Raw genomic sequence first — 16,892 nt, 5'->3', positions numbered from 1 at the left:
TGATCTCCAAATGTGTGGCGCAAAAAGCGTTAACAGATAAAACTGCACATGCACAAGAGTGTAAAGGTTAAAATACGCAGAATGCATGTTTTAAAAAGTATTTGGGTTTTTACCCTTCCCTGGCCAAAACAACAGAAGTCACCCCCCTCACCATAAGCCTGAACTCCAGCAGGAAAAAGGACACAGGGTGCTCAGTTCAGAGTCGTGTGATCTGGAGTCTTGTGCTGTTTTCTTACTTATCTGCTGGTTTGACTTTAGGGATGTTTGACCGATAATAACTAATTACAAAGCCCGCAGAGTTACTGCCTGCATCCGCTGGGACATTTTTCTTCATTCAAAGGGTCAGCTGTCGGGGGGGTGAAAGCAAAGCAGTCTGCCGATGACTGCACTTCATCGTTCAGCATGCCATTGACCAAATATGGTCACATGGAGACACTTTAACGCACCTTGCAACTTTTTAAAAAGTTATTTTCCACCCCTGCTTTGTCCCACTAGCTGCTTTGTGACAAATTAAACTTCCTGCCGTAGCTCGTCGGGAAATTTTTGTTTGTTTAAAAAAAAAAAAAGCAGACGGCTTTTACCTCCGAGTTTCCCCTCACATCCATGGCTGCTGGTATTTTGAGATTATAATCCCTTTGCGACGCACAGATCCCGTTCGTCTACACGGTGAAAAACTTTGGCTGGCTCTGCCGGATACCTGCCCTTCTCAATAAACTGCGACTCATGTCTTTCCAACTAAAACCGACCAGAAAAAAAGAAAAGGAGGAAAAAAGGAAAAAGCCCTCCTGCCTCCCCTCTCCTTTCTCTCACAGACTGCTGCAGAGTACAGAGGCTGGGCTTGTTACCTTGGAAACGGGTTGTTTGCCCACTCCCCCCCCCTCCACCTCCCTTCCTTCTGCCCCTTTGCCCTCCTCCCCTCCCCACCCAGGCATTCAAGCCTCTGGCCTCTTGTTTATTGTCAGGACGAGTTGAGGAGCGTGGATGAATATTCAGGAGCCGAGGGCTGCTGATGGGACGAATCCGCGCTGCCAGAGCTGGCTGCTGGGCATTGTCATGCTGAAAAATGCTCCACAGCACACACAAAGATGCCATTCATATGTCCAAAGTGAATGGGAAACACTGACCGAGTGTTGCCCACATGTGCAAATGCATGTTGGCCGTATAATAGCGTTTCATTAATGATAGAAAAAGATCCCTTATGACATGTTCACCATTAAAGTGCGTACACACATGAAGACTCCTCATGTTATTCATTTGTCCTCCAGCAGCTTCACCAGAGTGCATTCAAAGTCAGTCAAACACGTTATTTTTAAGGCACCTTTTCTAACTTTTAGCTCAAAATGCTTCGTGATGACTCAAAGCACAATCTGGTTCTTACAGGTCCTGTTTAATAAAAACTGCCAAGCGTCTGTTCCTCAAACTAGAGACTCCAGCGGTGTCCTCTAAAGCCAGCTGTGCACCAGGACTGTGCTGTTCCCTGAAGGGAGAGTACACCCCAGGGTGGAGGAAACGATGTGCAAGAAATGAGACTTGGAACAAAAATCATCTCTTTTTAGTCACCTTCACATTAAAAGGAAATGCACAGATCCACCCATCTTGTTCTTCAGCTTATCAAATTCTGAGTTGCAGGAGGCCCTGGAGCCTATCCCGGCCGCCGTAGGGCGAGATGCAGGATGTGCACCCTGGATAACCAGTCTACCACAAAGAGACAGACAACTACTCACACTTACAGCTACAGCCAACTTAGAATCACCAGTTAACCTAACTCCATGCGTGACTTTGGACTGTTAAAGGAAACTGGAGTAGCTGTTCCCATGGGAACATCACACAGAAAGGCCCCCAGACTGGACTCTGGTCTGGGACCTTCTCACCATCGTGTCCCCCCTTCAGACACTCAACTAACCAAAGTTACTGCTTCTATTAATCAGAACAACAGTTTTTAGTTACAGTAACATGATAAATTCAACTTTTAAGTTAATGAGCTTTATTTATTGAGTAGCACCATATGCAGAACAGTTATAGTTTACTAAAATTTGGGTGTTTTTTCAACCCTACGCAGACCTATAAAAAAATCATCAGATTTGTGATGACTGATTCTATTAATCATCCATCTCTGACCACCTCATGATGAGTATGGCGTGATATCACTTTGTAATGTTCACTTAAAAGCAAAAAAGATGACTAAGAATCCCTGAAAATCTGTTTCATTCCTGACCTCTACCTTTAACCTTGTTGCACAGATACGCAGGTGCACTCCAAGATCCCATGTCATCACTTGTGGGTGTGGTTCCAGGTGTAACAGAGGAGAGACCTGGCAGGAGACACCAAATCAGACTCACGGGTGATGCTTTAAGCCTAAGGGCAGTGATTTTTTTTTTTTTAAAGCCAGGTGTTACATCAGTAAAAGTTACATCAGTCATTTATAAACAAGAGAAAGACACACTCATTTCAGCCTGTAGTGCGGTGTTATGGTGAGGTCTCGCATCCAATTAAAAAAGGTTTGCACTGGACACAAATAAAGGAATTTCTAATATATGTTTTGTTCTTTTGGCAGAAGTTGATGGAAGTTCAGAGAAAACCGTTTCCAACTATTTCACAAGAGAGTTCCCTTTGTCATCCATGGTTATCTGTCTGTACATTTCTGCCCCAAACACTGAAGGAGCACCCATAAACATTCTCCTTTCAGTCTCTTGGGGTGTCTTATCATCCCACAAGCCTGGGAAGAGAGAGGAAGTCACAAAACTCAGACATCCGTGATCGCGGTTCATTACATGAAGTCAGCAGGAAGCCTACAGATCAGTGACTGTGCAGCTTTTCTTACAGAGACCCCGTCAAATCCTTTCAAGGTCTCATAAAGATCGTCCTTCCTGAAAACACTTCAAATCCGCACATTTTCAGCACAAAAGACTTAGGCACTAACAGCTTTTTGTGGGATTTTTTTTTTATTTTCACCACAACATAATGTGGAATTCATTGTTCCACTGATCACAGTGGCATCTGGACTTCTCATTAAAAGCCACATCCTCTTCTCACAGGACACGGGAGCATCAAAGCACAGACTCACGAGCATACATGAAATTTTACCAGACAGGAAAGGAATCCCAATTAAGACAGATTTCTAAAACTTTATGTGAATCCCTTCAACCTCAGTTTCGGGACTAACCACAGAGCTCTGACAGCAGACATCGTATTCATTCGTTACACACCTCCTGGAGCTGCACTCATGAGGGAATAAGCAGTAATCTCATCCAACATGAACAACAGATACGATTACGCCTCATCTCTGTGAGACTTTGGCCACTGACACGCCAGAGAGAAAATCATTACTAAGCCTTTCTTTTTCCTTCCTGAAGTTTCAATGAGAAGAGAGGACAAGAAATCAAAGTCACAGCACAATTATCCCCTAAATAGTGTAATAAACACCATATTGAGTTTCAGAAAAGGACCCAAGGCAGCTCTTTAACTTCCCGATTAAGTTGACGTGTCTTTTCAACACCCTGAGATGCAGCCTGACAGCACAGAGGGAGAAGATGCAACTTGTCGAGTTGACACAGCCTCTTCACTTCGAAAGAAGTGAAGAAATGGGCTGGAAGTGTCTCTTTTAACTGTATCTGACATCACTCTCAAGAGACTCTCACTTACTTTTCTTTGTATTCGCACATGTTTGAATGCACAAAAGGCCAAATGGTACTGTGGCTGTTAGGATCAGTCCATCGTTCACCTTAGAAAAGCTAGGTAGTATCAGCCACCTTGAGGGTTACAGTAAATAACAGTTATCAGCTGGTTCTGTGTTATAGAAGACCCTTTAAGAAAGGGGTGTCAAACATGAGGTTTGGGGGCAAGAATTGGCCCAGGAAAAACTGTAATCCGGCCCACTGAGCGGTTTTGGAAAATATGAAAGAGGGCATAAATATTTTTTCTTTTAACTGTATTTTTAAAGGTTTTATTTCTGAAAGACATCCCCCACAGCCATTCGCCCTTTAATAAGTAGTTAAGACACATTTAAACAATTAAATGACAGAAAAGTTGCTGTTTACTGTCTACTATAGAAATTTCAGTTGAAAACAAAATTCATCAATCAACAAAAACTACAAGACAATCTGGGCAGTGTCTTAGTAATTGTCTTAATTTTACACATTGATCATGTAGAAATGCACTTATTTATTTTATTTTTATTTTATATCAAGATATCACAGGGATTAAATGCTTAGTTAAACACCTGGTGTCGGTGTAAAGGTCTCAGCACAAGATCAAAATGGGACGCATGTAAAATGAGTTTCACATCCCTGCTTCAAGGGGAAAAGGGGGATTGCAGTCTATGAGTAACCATGATCACTCTTTGATTATCGAGGGGGGAATGTTTAACCGAAGCACAAAACTTTTCTTGTTCTCTCAGTCAAAGTAACAATAAGATGTTATTGTTTCTAAAAATGCTCTGAATAGCTGCAGCTTTCACAACATGATGTGCTGGCGGAGCAGCAAGCAGAACAGTTTAGTACAAGGACATTCCTTTATCTCATGGCATTTCAGCTTCTGACCACACAGCAGCCACAACATCAGTCCGAACTGAATCAGAAACCTTGAATGCAGCGATACGGGGTAACATTTCATATACTGAGTATGCACATATGTATATACATATAATATTTATGTTGACATAACCATCTCATTCCGAGGATCTGGCTTTCTTGTGGGTACAAAAATAGACTCTAAATAACAAAATCAGTGCATTTTAAGAAGACTTGGCTTGAGGTAACAACAGCAAAATGAATGTAAGTCAGTGTAATGTATTGTGGAGATATGGAAACATGACTGTCTGTGTGTGTGTGTGTGTGTGTGTGTGTGTGTGTGTGTGTGTGTGTGTGTGTGTGTGTGTGTGTGTGTATTAGTAGGGACAGGTTTGACAAATACCTGGGAAAGTCATTTAAAAAATTGAACGGGAGCTTGTTGGGGCATGAAATAAAATAAACACAGATGGATGTAAAAGCCATCGATTCTGCACTGGATCAAATTCAAAGTCTGAGGCGACCCCTGTAGGCTCGTCGATGCAAGTGCAACAGTAAAACTGAGAAGAGCTACTTTCCCACATAAACATTAAACACTGAAGTTATCATCTGACATCGATCTAAATCACTATCTGCGAACTTTTTTTTGAGTCACACACCTTAATTATATCAAAAATGACTAAGGTATCGTTCCGTTCAGCTGTTTTTCTTCACAGAAACTCTCTAAATCTGCTGCAAAAACTACAGCTTACTTTTAAAAAAGGAAAGTTTGGTTAGATTTCTATACAAAGAACATTTAAGGAGGTAAAACAAAGAAACAAAGCCTACCTGACTTTCTTTCTTGGAGCTCAGTTAGGTCACTGATCCATTCTTGCACAGAGCCCGTGTCGCTCTCTCTCTCTGTGTGTGTGCGTATGTGTGCAGCTTGAAAACTGCTTCTTCTTTTTTTTACTGGGGAAAATAGTCTTCTCGGTAGAACTGCATGCAGAGAGAGAAGGGAAAAAAGGAAAAGCGGACTGCACAGGAAACGATGACGTAGCTGTATGGAAATCACTGAGTTAAATGAAAAGAAGATGGTTGGAGTTATCAAACATCTGCAATTTAACTGGTTTGAATGCTTGTATGGGACTTTTCTCTGCGAAATCCAAATTTTCATCATGACACGGTAACTTAATGGGTTACTATGTCAAGATGAGAAGTAAAAGAAGAAGAAGAAAATGCCTGTCGAGTTTTTTTTATTGACCAAGCTGAATCCCAAATTAGTATTTTTCCATTGGTAGAAAAACTGTTGCCAACACAGAGAGGACAAGTTATGAAAACAGAGATTTACTAAGCCAGAAAAGCACCAGACAAAAGAACACTTTAAAAAAAAAACGAGGTATTTAAGGCTGGATTACTAACATGTCAAAGTTTGGGAGATGTTTGTCTCCACGGTTCCCAGAAATGCATTCAAGCAGAAAGGTTTCTCCCTTTTTTTTTAATCTATTGTTTTTCTTAGTTTGGTTGACTTGTGGATTTAAACGATTTAAAGTGATTGTCAGAGTTTAGAAAAATCGTATACACGCTGTCACTGAAGGGAGGCTTCCCAACTAACTTTGAGACCGGGGTGTTTCCAGGATTCTTGCCTCGTTTTTGCCACAGGAGACCAAGAACAAAGCTCGCGGAGGGGGGGGCTACAGGAAATCTGAATATTTAATCACAACCAAAAATCAGTGCAGAAATCTGGTGTAGAAAATCTGACATGATTCACACCCTCTTACAACATCTAAACATAATTTTGTGTTTTGAGAAGTCGGGGGCGGGGGGCTGAGCTATTATTAAGACGTTTTACTTGAGTAAAACCTGTAATCCAAATCAGGCAGCTTAATAGTGCACAAGTTGCATAACTAAAATAAAGTACCTGATGTAAACATACTCAGTCAGTTGATATAGATACATATATACATATATATATGAATAAAAACTTCTCTTGGTCCTATCCATGCTGTCATCTGATGCTGTTGGGTGTTATAAGTACCAGTGTCACAGGGTTACATGAGAATTATGCTTCCGCGTCAGCTCTGCATCAATTTATGCCATCACCAAAGCCCTAAATCAAGCTTTCCTCCAACCTCATATCTACAAACGCCCCCTCTTTGTGATGACTTGGTTACCAGTTGTATTGTTTATTAACACGTATGTTGAAATAAAAGCTAAAATGATGAGGAGCCTCATATGGTTCCTGCTTTTTTGTGGCTCTTTTGTGATTAACATGTGACAAACATGACCTGAACCCGGGCAGGATTCTGGTGTAGATACAATGATCGTCTTTGTTCTAAAGTAAGTTGGTATTTTATCTTTGTCCTGGGACCTCTGCAGCATATCAGTCAGCTCAAAAAAACAAAAACAAAAAACCCCCAAATATATAAATCGTAATAAATGACAACAAACTAGTAGTTAAACGTGTTTTCTCAGGGCTGACCTGGGACCAATGTAACGAACAGATTACAAGTGCAAGAATCAGAAATATTACAGAACTTTATTTCAAAGTTAAAGGTACCACATATACAATAGTTAAGAACACTTTCAAATGTCTCCCAGCGATGGCAGTTCATCCACTCTGCCCATGTACTCACACAAACTATACACAAAATAAATTCTGTCACAGAAACCCTGCCTGTTAGACAACAAGGACACTGACTGTGGACGTGATGTTTGACCAAGCGTTTAAAACCCCCAAAAAACCTGCTAAACCAAAAGACGTGACGCTACATTTAGGCAGTTGGAGAGGGCACAGATTTTAAAGGGCCACTAACAGCCGATAACCAATAGCACAGCTACTGTAAGTTCATTATGACATCGAGAGGAAATCACATTGATTTCTGCAACAAGGTTCAGGGAAACTACTTGTTCAGTTACCAAATTTAATTCAGTTCATTAAAATGATTAATTTCACACCAGTTATGAGACATTAATAATCATGGTAGGAAGGAAGGATCGTAAACACATTTAGAAAAGATTTATTTATAAAACATGCATTTTTAAAGCAGGAGTATTTTACATGATTTTTCTTTTCCTTTTTGCTCCCATGGTGAGAGCAGTGATCGTGTTTGTTTTAGGGTGGAAACTATCGACCCCGCTAAATGCCAACAAGGTAACAGCCAGTTATGACCAACATCTGGATGTTTTGGTCAGAAATCAAGTGTAATCAGACTTCTTTGGACTAAGAGGACTCTTAGCTCAGATTCATTAGTCAAAGAATAAATTGTGTTTTAGGTCTGTGTATTTAAACTGTGCAAGAAATTAATTCAGAGTAACCTCGTGTGTTGCCTGCAGACTAAACCAGAGCCGGGAATGATTTCTTACCTATGTCCACCTCTGATGCACCACACACGTTTAGATTTGATTCAGAAATGAGAGAAACGAAGCGATATAATTGGAGGGCGTCTGTCACAGTGTTTTTCTGTTATTGTTGTTTTTTTGCTCCACCATTTACTTAATCACGGTTTTTAACTGAGAACAACATGGCGGTCAAACACAGATTTCCTCTGTTCCTGGACCTGCCTCCTCCAGCGCTGCTGGGCATGCTCCACTTTGTTCAGGACGTTGGATCGAGAGTGTGACCGGGACAGCACGTTGTGAGCGTTGGCGAACGGCTGCTGGTCCTGAAAGCAAAGTTAACACAGTGAGATTAAAAAGTCTGATGTACGTCAAACACGAGCGTCTCGGTAGTTCTTTTTAAGACTCAAATGTACATTTTAATGACCGTCTTGAAAACAACAACAACTAATAAAAACCAACACAGTTAACACACATGTAGATGTCCTCTGTTCTGTTTGGGATGTATGTATGCTGACAGCTGCTCAAGCCGGGTTAGCAGTGAGAATCATTTAAATTAACAAAAGCCTAGTCTCCGGTGGAGTGTTGTTATAGCTTTGTATTTTCTAGTTTCCTTTCACATTTACTTTATTATGATTGTTTTCAATTCAGTTTGGTTTCTGTTGGTGTCCAGAGTGGATTTTCTGATTTCAGTTTTGGTTTTTATTGTTTGAAAATGTTTCGTTTTATAAGTTTCACTGCTAGTTTAAGGCTTTTAAATTGTTGCATGGCGGCAATGTGTCAGAGGCAAGATTTAGAAAATCAGTACAAGTAAAACAAAACTTTTGGAAAGAAGTTAATTAACAGTCTTGTAAGACACCATGAGTCCCAATAAACATGTCCATAAACGCCTCATAAGGCAAGTTGTAATGAAATTTTACTAAACTAAGAAACACTAAAACTAAACCCTAAAACTTTATAATTTACTAAAACTTTATTTTAGTTTTCAGAGTTCACAAAATCTTTTTTTCTTTTAAAAAGTCTAGTGTAGTTAGCTAAAATGTATCCAGATGTTAGTTTAGTTTTAGTCAACTATAATAATCTTCTTTACTGGATATTATTTAAGTAAAAAATGGCTATGGGATTATGTTGTGAGGATGGGAAAGGGAAAGCCCTGTCTGACTAAAAGCAAGAGCTTTAGTCAGACAGTCTCTCTGTATCGAGCACTAAACATTACAAGCCCACCATTTCCTCTATAATTAATGTTGCAGGAGTCCTTCCGCTTTTATTGGTTTTGCTTGCAAATTTTTTTTTTTCTTCATCTAATTCATGTTAGAGCACAGGAGAAACATGTGGTCTGAATTTTGACTACAGGCTTTGGGATAAACAAGACAACGCAGCACCTCAGCTGTTTGTTGTCAGCTTATTCACCAGAAAAACAATATACTGACAAATCTTAAACTTTTAGTGGCAGCATTAGCTTTTTGTACAGTATAAGACAAACACCACAATTCTTCTTGCCTAAACTTTGCCAGTGAAACACAGTGAGACTGCTTTGCACCCACCTCCCACAGTCAAAGGTAGTCACTGCTTTTTTCTCTAAACAGTCTTTCAGACTGGAAATTAAATTAAAACAACCAAACTGTCTGCTCTTACGAAGAAATTTGAGCATTTTCACAGTGCCTTTTTATTAAATAATTAAAAAGAGAAAACAGCAAGAAGTCAGGAATCTACTGAACTGTTTCCTTTTTGTTTCTTTCTCCTACTTGATACTGCATATGAGTGTGTTCTGGCTTTTAAAAAGTACAGATTAATGAAAACACAAACTCAGGCTGATTGTTCACTGTGCAGCAAGCGAGCAGCATGAACAAATGTAATAAACAGACCAATGTTTGACTTTGAAAACTGACACGTTAAAGTGGGAATCCTTTCAGTCATGTCAATTAGGTGACACCTGGTGGCATCAGACAATGTTTGAGCTCACAGATTTTGATGGTGAGGACGACTAAAACCAAAATATCTTTATCTTATTTAAAAATAACAACATAATCAGCCTGTTTCCATCAATTTGTGAATAACTCTGATCTGATTTTATGTCTCCTGTGGTATCAGTTGGTAAACAGCTGGGAATATTGACAGGAGTTGGTCATCTCTCTGAGGAATTCGTTTCCTTCCTGCCGAGTGAAGCTCTTCGTTCATTTTAATCGTTTCCACAGTGGAAAAAAATGCAGAAAATGAGCATCAGCTCGTCCTGATGAACGATAGCAGTAAGTGCTAAGCTTACTGACCCATACACTGCATTTCCTGTGAGTATGTTACAGTAAGGGTCAACTCATATTTCACAAATTATTTTCACGTGAATCTGCAGCAGCAGGAAACCTAAAGCTTCACCACTACTTTTTCACATCACAGGTTGTGTTCTCACCCACTGCACCACAACCACACTTCCTGTCCCAGATCTTTGTCATGCCCATGTTCTTATAAATAATCACGATTTCACCATCAGTAATGTAGCAGCTGTCATCAGCTTTCTTTTAACTATGTTGTGAACAGAAGGTAGTTACAGCTTGTTTTAGATCCTCCCTGCTCCCGTGTTTGCCTGCGATTGTAGTAACTACCGTGTTCTCCAGTCTTTGCTTGAAACATGCGATCAGATTCACTTGAGGCATTTTCAGCACAGCACAGCACCAAAAAAGGGTTTGAAAATTAACAGAGGCACTTGTAAACTTTTAAAGTTTACCTACAAAGGATGACTCCCATGTGACATTTCGGCCAATGGGTCCACATAAAAATCCTCATAAAAGGAGCAGAAGAGTGGCGCAGCAGCAGTGAAAAGAAACTATACAACAATGCTCTCAGGTGGAGTGCTGTAAAATTAAAGGGACCACATACCCCAACATCATCGTCGCTCTGTATAAGCTGCGAGTGCCCAAACAGGCGCCTCTTCAACATGGGCTCCAGGAGAGTCAGGTAGACCATGTAGAGCAGCAGCAGACCCAAAATGGACAGGTACATTATGATGGTAAACTGAAAATAAGAAACAATTACTGTGGGATTGCTCGTTTCCTGGTTTAGAAGAAAAAAAAAAAGTCACTGAAACAATCAGATGTCCTCTAAGCTGAACAATAATCCATTAAGTCACACACAGCATGAGTCACATGATAGGCTGGCTGTTTTTCATTTTTGCATTTTGCTTTAGACAAAAGAGAGGCGTCACAATAAAAGTACAATAAGACTATAAAACTAAAACTCAATCATTAGATACAGCCCTGCGTCACAGCAAAGAAAAAACAACCACGACTCTTTGATCTAACTTGAATTTACCTTAATGGTCCCCGAGCTCCTCTCTTCATATTTACACTCACAGCGTAAACAGTACGCCTCCACATCTTTCCCGTCCACTGGCATGGGATCAACCACGTGGAGACAGTTGCTGACGAAACATTAAAATTAACAAGCTTTCAGCTTTTCAGCTAAACAGACCAAGGACAACTTGCATCATTGAGAGAAACACAGCGACGGATTTGTTAGCATACCAGTCCTTAAGAGAGACATTTTGTTTGTAGATTTGACCCTCGACTTCTCGGTACGGCGGACAGATGCATTTACAGCGGATGTCCTCTGAATTCTGCAACAGAGACGGCAAATGTTCATTTTTTTGTTTGTCAAACACATTTGCACAATATATGGTACACAAAAGCCTACACATTTCATTAGTATGCAATTATGCAATTAATTCATTATTATGCAAATCATAATAATCGGGCAGGGATAGCTCAGTAGGTAGAGTGGTGGCCCCATGATCGGAAGGTCGGGGGTTCGACTCCACTGAACGGCTACCCTGAGGTACCCCTGAGCAAGGTACCGTCCCTGCACACTGGTCCCCGGGCGCTGCACTGGTGGCTGCCCACTGCTTCACTGGGTGAATAGGTTAAATGCAGAGGAACTATTTCCCTATGGGGACTAACTAAACACTTTACACTTTACACTTTACATCATCCCAAAATAAACTTAGAGGATATTTAAGCCCAATATTTATATTTGTTCATTTAATAATCTGACATTCTGATATATCGGATGATTTCCTTTTCTTTCAGACAAAGAAAACATAAACAGATTCATTAACATTTTTTCGTGTGGTTATTAATTTACTCGTTTACATTCTGCCCAGCTCTGCTCAGATTAGCTGATTGTTGTTTGTGCCGTTTCAATCAGTGTTGCCAACAGGGAAGATGTTTAGTGCCCTCTGATGGACAGACTATACAACATCAACACCCATAACATGGCAGAAGGATGTTGCTTGTCTCTTTTTAATTTTTTTAATTTTCATTTAATAACAGCTTCTATCAGCCATCAAATTAGTAAAACCAGGAGTGTGTTTGTTAGGATTGATCTGTTAATGAAAAGTAAATCTGAGTAAATGATGACTGAGTGGACGATGCTGAATAAAATGCCGCGATGCTGTTTTTAAGATAGATGGATTCAAATGGAGAGCCTGCATTGAAGCAATTAAACTCTGGGGTGAACAAACTCAGGCAGCTGAACTCTGGCTTTCTCGAACTTAAAACTCAAGAGTTGCCTGTGTGAGAGGTAATCAACTTGGACTTTATGGTCAGACACAGTTTGTTGAACCTGCTTACTCAACCATAACACTGATTATTATAGTTATGTCGATACAGGTTACAGATGTCACACGCATTCAGTACAGTCACGTGACAATACCTGCATCTTTGGTTTTTACTCACTTTTTTTTTTTTAGATGGAGTGTCATTATTTTATTTAGATACTTAACTCCTTCACTTTTCTCTATTTAACTGTGCTCCTACTTTACTGACCCCTTTCGTCCTGTCGTAATGTATTTTATCCAGCTTTATGTTTAATGTTTTGGCCGCTGTTAACACAGGAACTTGCCAACTTCGGGATAAATAGCCTCTTTTTTCTGTTCTACATCCTCACCATCAAGCAGCAAACATAGCAGCCACATTCGCGCATTAGTTAACTTTTCTGACATCCAACTGTCAAACCCACAGCGACAAGTCATCGTTTAGAGGAGATTGAAAGAAAAAGGCATTTCATTTCATCCAGCCATCATCACCATTTCCTCCACATAACTAGCTAAGTCTGCTAACGTCAGCCTTACCTTCGCTGTCACTTGGCTCAGCAGCACAAAACAAGCCAGGAGGAGAGCCTCGAGAAAAAACACCCACTTCATGTTTACAGGAGTGCAGCTCGTTAACAACACAGGTCCAAATGTTTCCACGAACAGCTCCAGCAGTGTGAAGCAAACCCTAACAACTGACAAGATTAGCCATCAAGCTAACTAAACAGCAACAATCGTCAGCTTCCTAGCAGCTGACTTGTAATTTCCGGAAATGGCGGTTGTCTTCCGCACACAGTACTGAGCGGGCTGTGCTTGGTTAAAGACATAATAAACGATGTCCGGCGGGCGGGACATTTCAGATAATGCCAAATAGCTGCTTGTTTGTCGCCCATCAAAGGTTGTTCGAAATATTATCCAACATTTAAACCAGTTACTTTCAATTAATTGGGTTATATTTCTACAAAAACAAACAAACAAACAAAAAAAACCAATAAAAGTAAACTGAACTGCTAAGGACGTGAACAGAGGCGGAGCCAGACATTTGAAACACCCGGGGGCTTAGCCCTAAAGGGTAGTATGCATGTGGGATTTTTTATATAATTATTTAGCCTTGTTGTGCAAACAAGCCTGCATAACTTAATAAATGTAGAATTTGAAAAATAGTAAACCTAAAAAGAAACACTAGGTACGAGATACATGAGTACCTATGATACAGTGATACTTTTGGTAAACAACCATTTGACTAACATGTGTCTCACCTGGGGCCCGTTCTTCGTACGTCGCTTACTACATCCAAGATCAAATGACACATCCAAGATCAAATCATCGCGCTAACCGTGAGCTCGCTAATCCGGTTCCCCGAACACACCTGCTGTTGACGATTACTACAGCTGGACGCAGTAATGTGACATCACTGGGTGTAGTAAAAGGGGCTACGCATCGATAGTAGAAACATTGATCGGCAACCCTCTGATTGGTCGGCGAAAATGTCGAAGGAGTGCGCTCGGCTCGGTATTTTTCGGCAGCAGAGCAAGAACTCCTGAGTGAGGGATTTCAGGAGTTTCAGAGTTTAATCAGAACGCAAGGGAACACTGCAAAGGCTGCAAAAGCAAGGAGCGAGGGCTGGCAGAAAGTTGCTGACAAATCAAACTCGTAAGTAATTTAATAATAATAATAATAATATATTGGATTTATATAGCGCTTTTCAAGGCACCCAAAGCGCTTTACAATGCCACTATTCATTCACTCTCACATTCACACACTGGTGGAGGCAGCTACGGTTGTAGCCACAGCTGCCCTGGGACAGACTGACAGAAGCCAGGCTGCCATATTGCGCCATCGGCCCCTCTGGCCAACACCAGTAGGCGGTAGGGTAGATTTATTATATTACACTATATTATCCAATATTATATTACATTACATTATATTATAATATGTTATATTTTATCCTCTTTCACATTAGAGCCACGACAGGACCCACTAGAACATGGGAACAGGTAAAAGTGAAATATAAGAATATCCTACAGAATGGTAATATTTATCACTTATATTGCTTTTAGTCTCTTGGAAAGAGACCCTGGAATAATCTGTTTGTTTATAACAGCAACCAAGAAAAGGGCAGAGGAAAAAAAGACAGGTGGTGGTCCTGCACCCCCTCGTCAACAAGTTGGTTAAGTGAATAATACCCTCACGGGAAAATCGATATCTCTCTATGAGCACACTGTCGCGCTGAGCTAAAGGATCCTGTCTGTCCCGCAATATACGCTGAATTCTGAAAACTCTCCTTATCAATCTTGCACCTTCCGCAATGGGTGGCTCGCGTATACGGACAGGACATGGCTGCGACAGGCTTCCCAAATCCACCTTCGCTTTTATAGCCGTGGTCTCTCATCTTGATTACACGAAGTAATTTACAATTGCTACTCTGAAATATGAATTAAATCTGTAATAATCACATACATGTAATAGAATGTTAATAGTACATTTCCCTTTTTTAGGAAATGACCTGTGTGAAATCAATAAATGGATCAGGTGCTGCATTGTCTTTAGTTACATTGATAATATTTATTTATGGTGAAACAGTGGTGGAATATCGCTGTTGCTTTCGTATAAATGAAGCGGACATACCTGCGTGGCCGCGATCTAATCCTGTTTACATAAAGTAAACCTGCTCCCGAGCAGGTTTACGCTTACGGCTCTGTTGCTATGACAGCAAGTCCCGGATGAGCTTCGGGGAACCGACTGATCCAGGATCACGCGAAATCGTCAACAATCTAATCCGGCTAACCTACTTAGCGAGGTACGAAGAACGGGCCCCTGCTCTTGTTCCATCTCTGTTCTGTCCTCATTCTGCATCTCCCTCTCTGTTCCTCTCTCTCCCTCTTTGTGCTGACAATCATCAAATATACAGTTGAAACCAGATATTTACACACTCTTCAGATCAAAACACAAACACTTTTTTAATTGTAACAGACAAATCAGACTAAATGTTTATTTTTTTAGATTGATAAATATAAAAAACATATTTGTTAACTTTAAGAGTAAAGAGAGAAACTATCTGTATTTCTTAATTGTAAATGGCACCAAATTGTATTCAAACTTGAGCCACACTTATGGAGCTCCACAGTTCTTTTTCTGGTGTTTTGGTTGACATCTCTGGATTTTCCCATTTCAAAGAAACAGGCTCTGTGTTTTGCCTTATATGCATCCACAGCTGTGCCACCAATTTACTCACATGGACTCTACTAACCTATCAGAAGCTTCTTCAGCTCAGAATGGAATGTCTGGAGTTTTCTTATTAATTAACAATAAACTTAGTGTATATGTAATCCTAAATTTGATGAAAGTGATAAAAAATAGACAGCTCTGTCTCTCTTTATTCTGACATTTAACTAATTCAAAAGGTTACTCTAAATTGACGTTGTACAGTAAAAAAAATGTTCTTGTGTTTTCCATAAAGTGTATGTAAATATCTGGTTTCAACTGTGAATATACTGCTGTGTATTGAAATTCCTCTTGTTTTGCATAGAAATATACTGAACAACATACAAAGCATAATATATAAAATACTACCAGAGTTTTTTCTTTGAAAGAAGCTCCTTATGTCCATTCTTGTATATCAGTACATTACTGAATCCGATTTATTTAGCCATGGAGGGTAACAACTGAAAATATGAAATAGACACACATGTAAGCTAAGACTCTCTAAAGAAACAGCATTGTTGTTGTTCGGCTTTTCATTTCGCCATTTGTTGATTCACTTGAAGAGAAAGTAACGTAATATGGGTCCCATATTACGTTACTTTCTCTTCAAGTGATCAGTTTGATATCAATCTTTCGTGATACACCGTCATATTTACATTATTTGTACAGTACGAATGATTTGCTTTGGTACCTGGTTATACTTCAGTTCTCCTCTGTCTGCCTAGCTCCGTTTCTCCAACAGCGCACTCGTAGGCAGCAGTTGCCCCGCCCCGCTTAGTGCCTGAGCTCGGATCATACCAATATTAGGGGGGATTTATGCACAGTTGTAAATTCCCACAGTGTGCACTATGTGCTTCGAATATTGTGTGTAGTTTTTTGCTTTATACAGTTGTCAGCCAGGCATCTAACTATGAAAAAATTACACTCCAAAAGACCCCGGGCTTCTGAAAAAACAACCCGGGCTTAAGCCCAGTAAGCCACCCCCCTGCTCCGCCACGTCACGTGAAGATAAATCGAACGCACCCTTCGGTTAGACAAGCTGGTAAAGAGCAGGTGTATCAAACTCTGGTCCGGGGAACACCAGGCGGGTCATTCTTCTTGGAAGACAATTATTATATTATCATTGTAGGTATTATCATTACTTACCTTACATTCTAAAGTGCATTGTGTTTTGGCGCTATATACATAAAATCTCAACTCAATTAAAACGCTAAGATAAATAAACAAATCGACCATTTATTTTTATAATTTCTTTATAATTTTATCTTTTTTAGCATTTACACTTG

The 16,892-nt window shown here is 40.1% G+C and overlaps 2 protein-coding genes across 2 annotated transcripts in view; both read right to left on the bottom strand.

Moving 5' to 3' along the window:
• The window catches only part of dennd2b (DENN domain containing 2B), a 53,980-nt gene extending 53,186 nt beyond the window's left edge, over positions 1–794 (bottom strand). The window contains exon 1 of the mRNA XM_085379188.1: positions 582–794. The gene's annotated coding sequence lies outside the window, so the exon portion shown is untranslated. The remainder of the gene's footprint in view (positions 1–581) is intronic.
• Positions 795–7,048: 6,254 nt separating this feature from the next.
• On the bottom strand, positions 7,049–13,139 carry tmem9b (TMEM9 domain family, member B). Its single transcript, XM_085354930.1, has 5 exons — positions 12,943–13,139; positions 11,339–11,430; positions 11,127–11,235; positions 10,695–10,829; positions 7,049–8,149 (listed from the first exon to the last, which is right to left on the bottom strand). Exons 1-5 carry the CDS (start codon positions 13,012–13,014, stop codon positions 7,994–7,996), a joined length of 564 nt encoding a protein of 187 aa, XP_085211056.1. The 5' UTR covers positions 13,015–13,139; the 3' UTR covers positions 7,049–7,993.
• Positions 13,140–16,892: the final 3,753 nt, after the last annotated feature.

Source organism: Diplotaxodon limnothrissa, linkage group LG1 (assembly GCF_057381915.1).
Source record: "Diplotaxodon limnothrissa isolate DT_005_m linkage group LG1, D_limnothrissa_male_GT1.1, whole genome shotgun sequence".
Taxonomy (NCBI): Eukaryota; Metazoa; Chordata; class Actinopteri; order Cichliformes; family Cichlidae; genus Diplotaxodon; species Diplotaxodon limnothrissa.
The sequence above is the reverse complement of the archived record's forward strand: the minus strand, read 5'-3'. Positions and strand labels throughout refer to the sequence as shown.

Excerpts from the sequence above, each read along its gene's own strand:
- tmem9b (XM_085354930.1), bottom strand. The coding sequence starts at position 13,014 with ATGAAGTGGGTGTTTTTTCTCGAGGCTCTCCTCCTGGCTTGTTTTGTG. Across the intron at positions 11,236-11,338 it reads AATGTCTCTCTTAAGGACTG|CAACTGTCTCCACGTGGTTG; the intron begins GTATGCTAACAA and ends ATGTTTCGTCAG. Across the intron at positions 8,150-10,694 it reads AGAGCGACGATGATGTTGGG|GACCAGCAGCCGTTCGCCAA; the intron begins GTATGTGGTCCC and ends CTTTGCTTTCAG.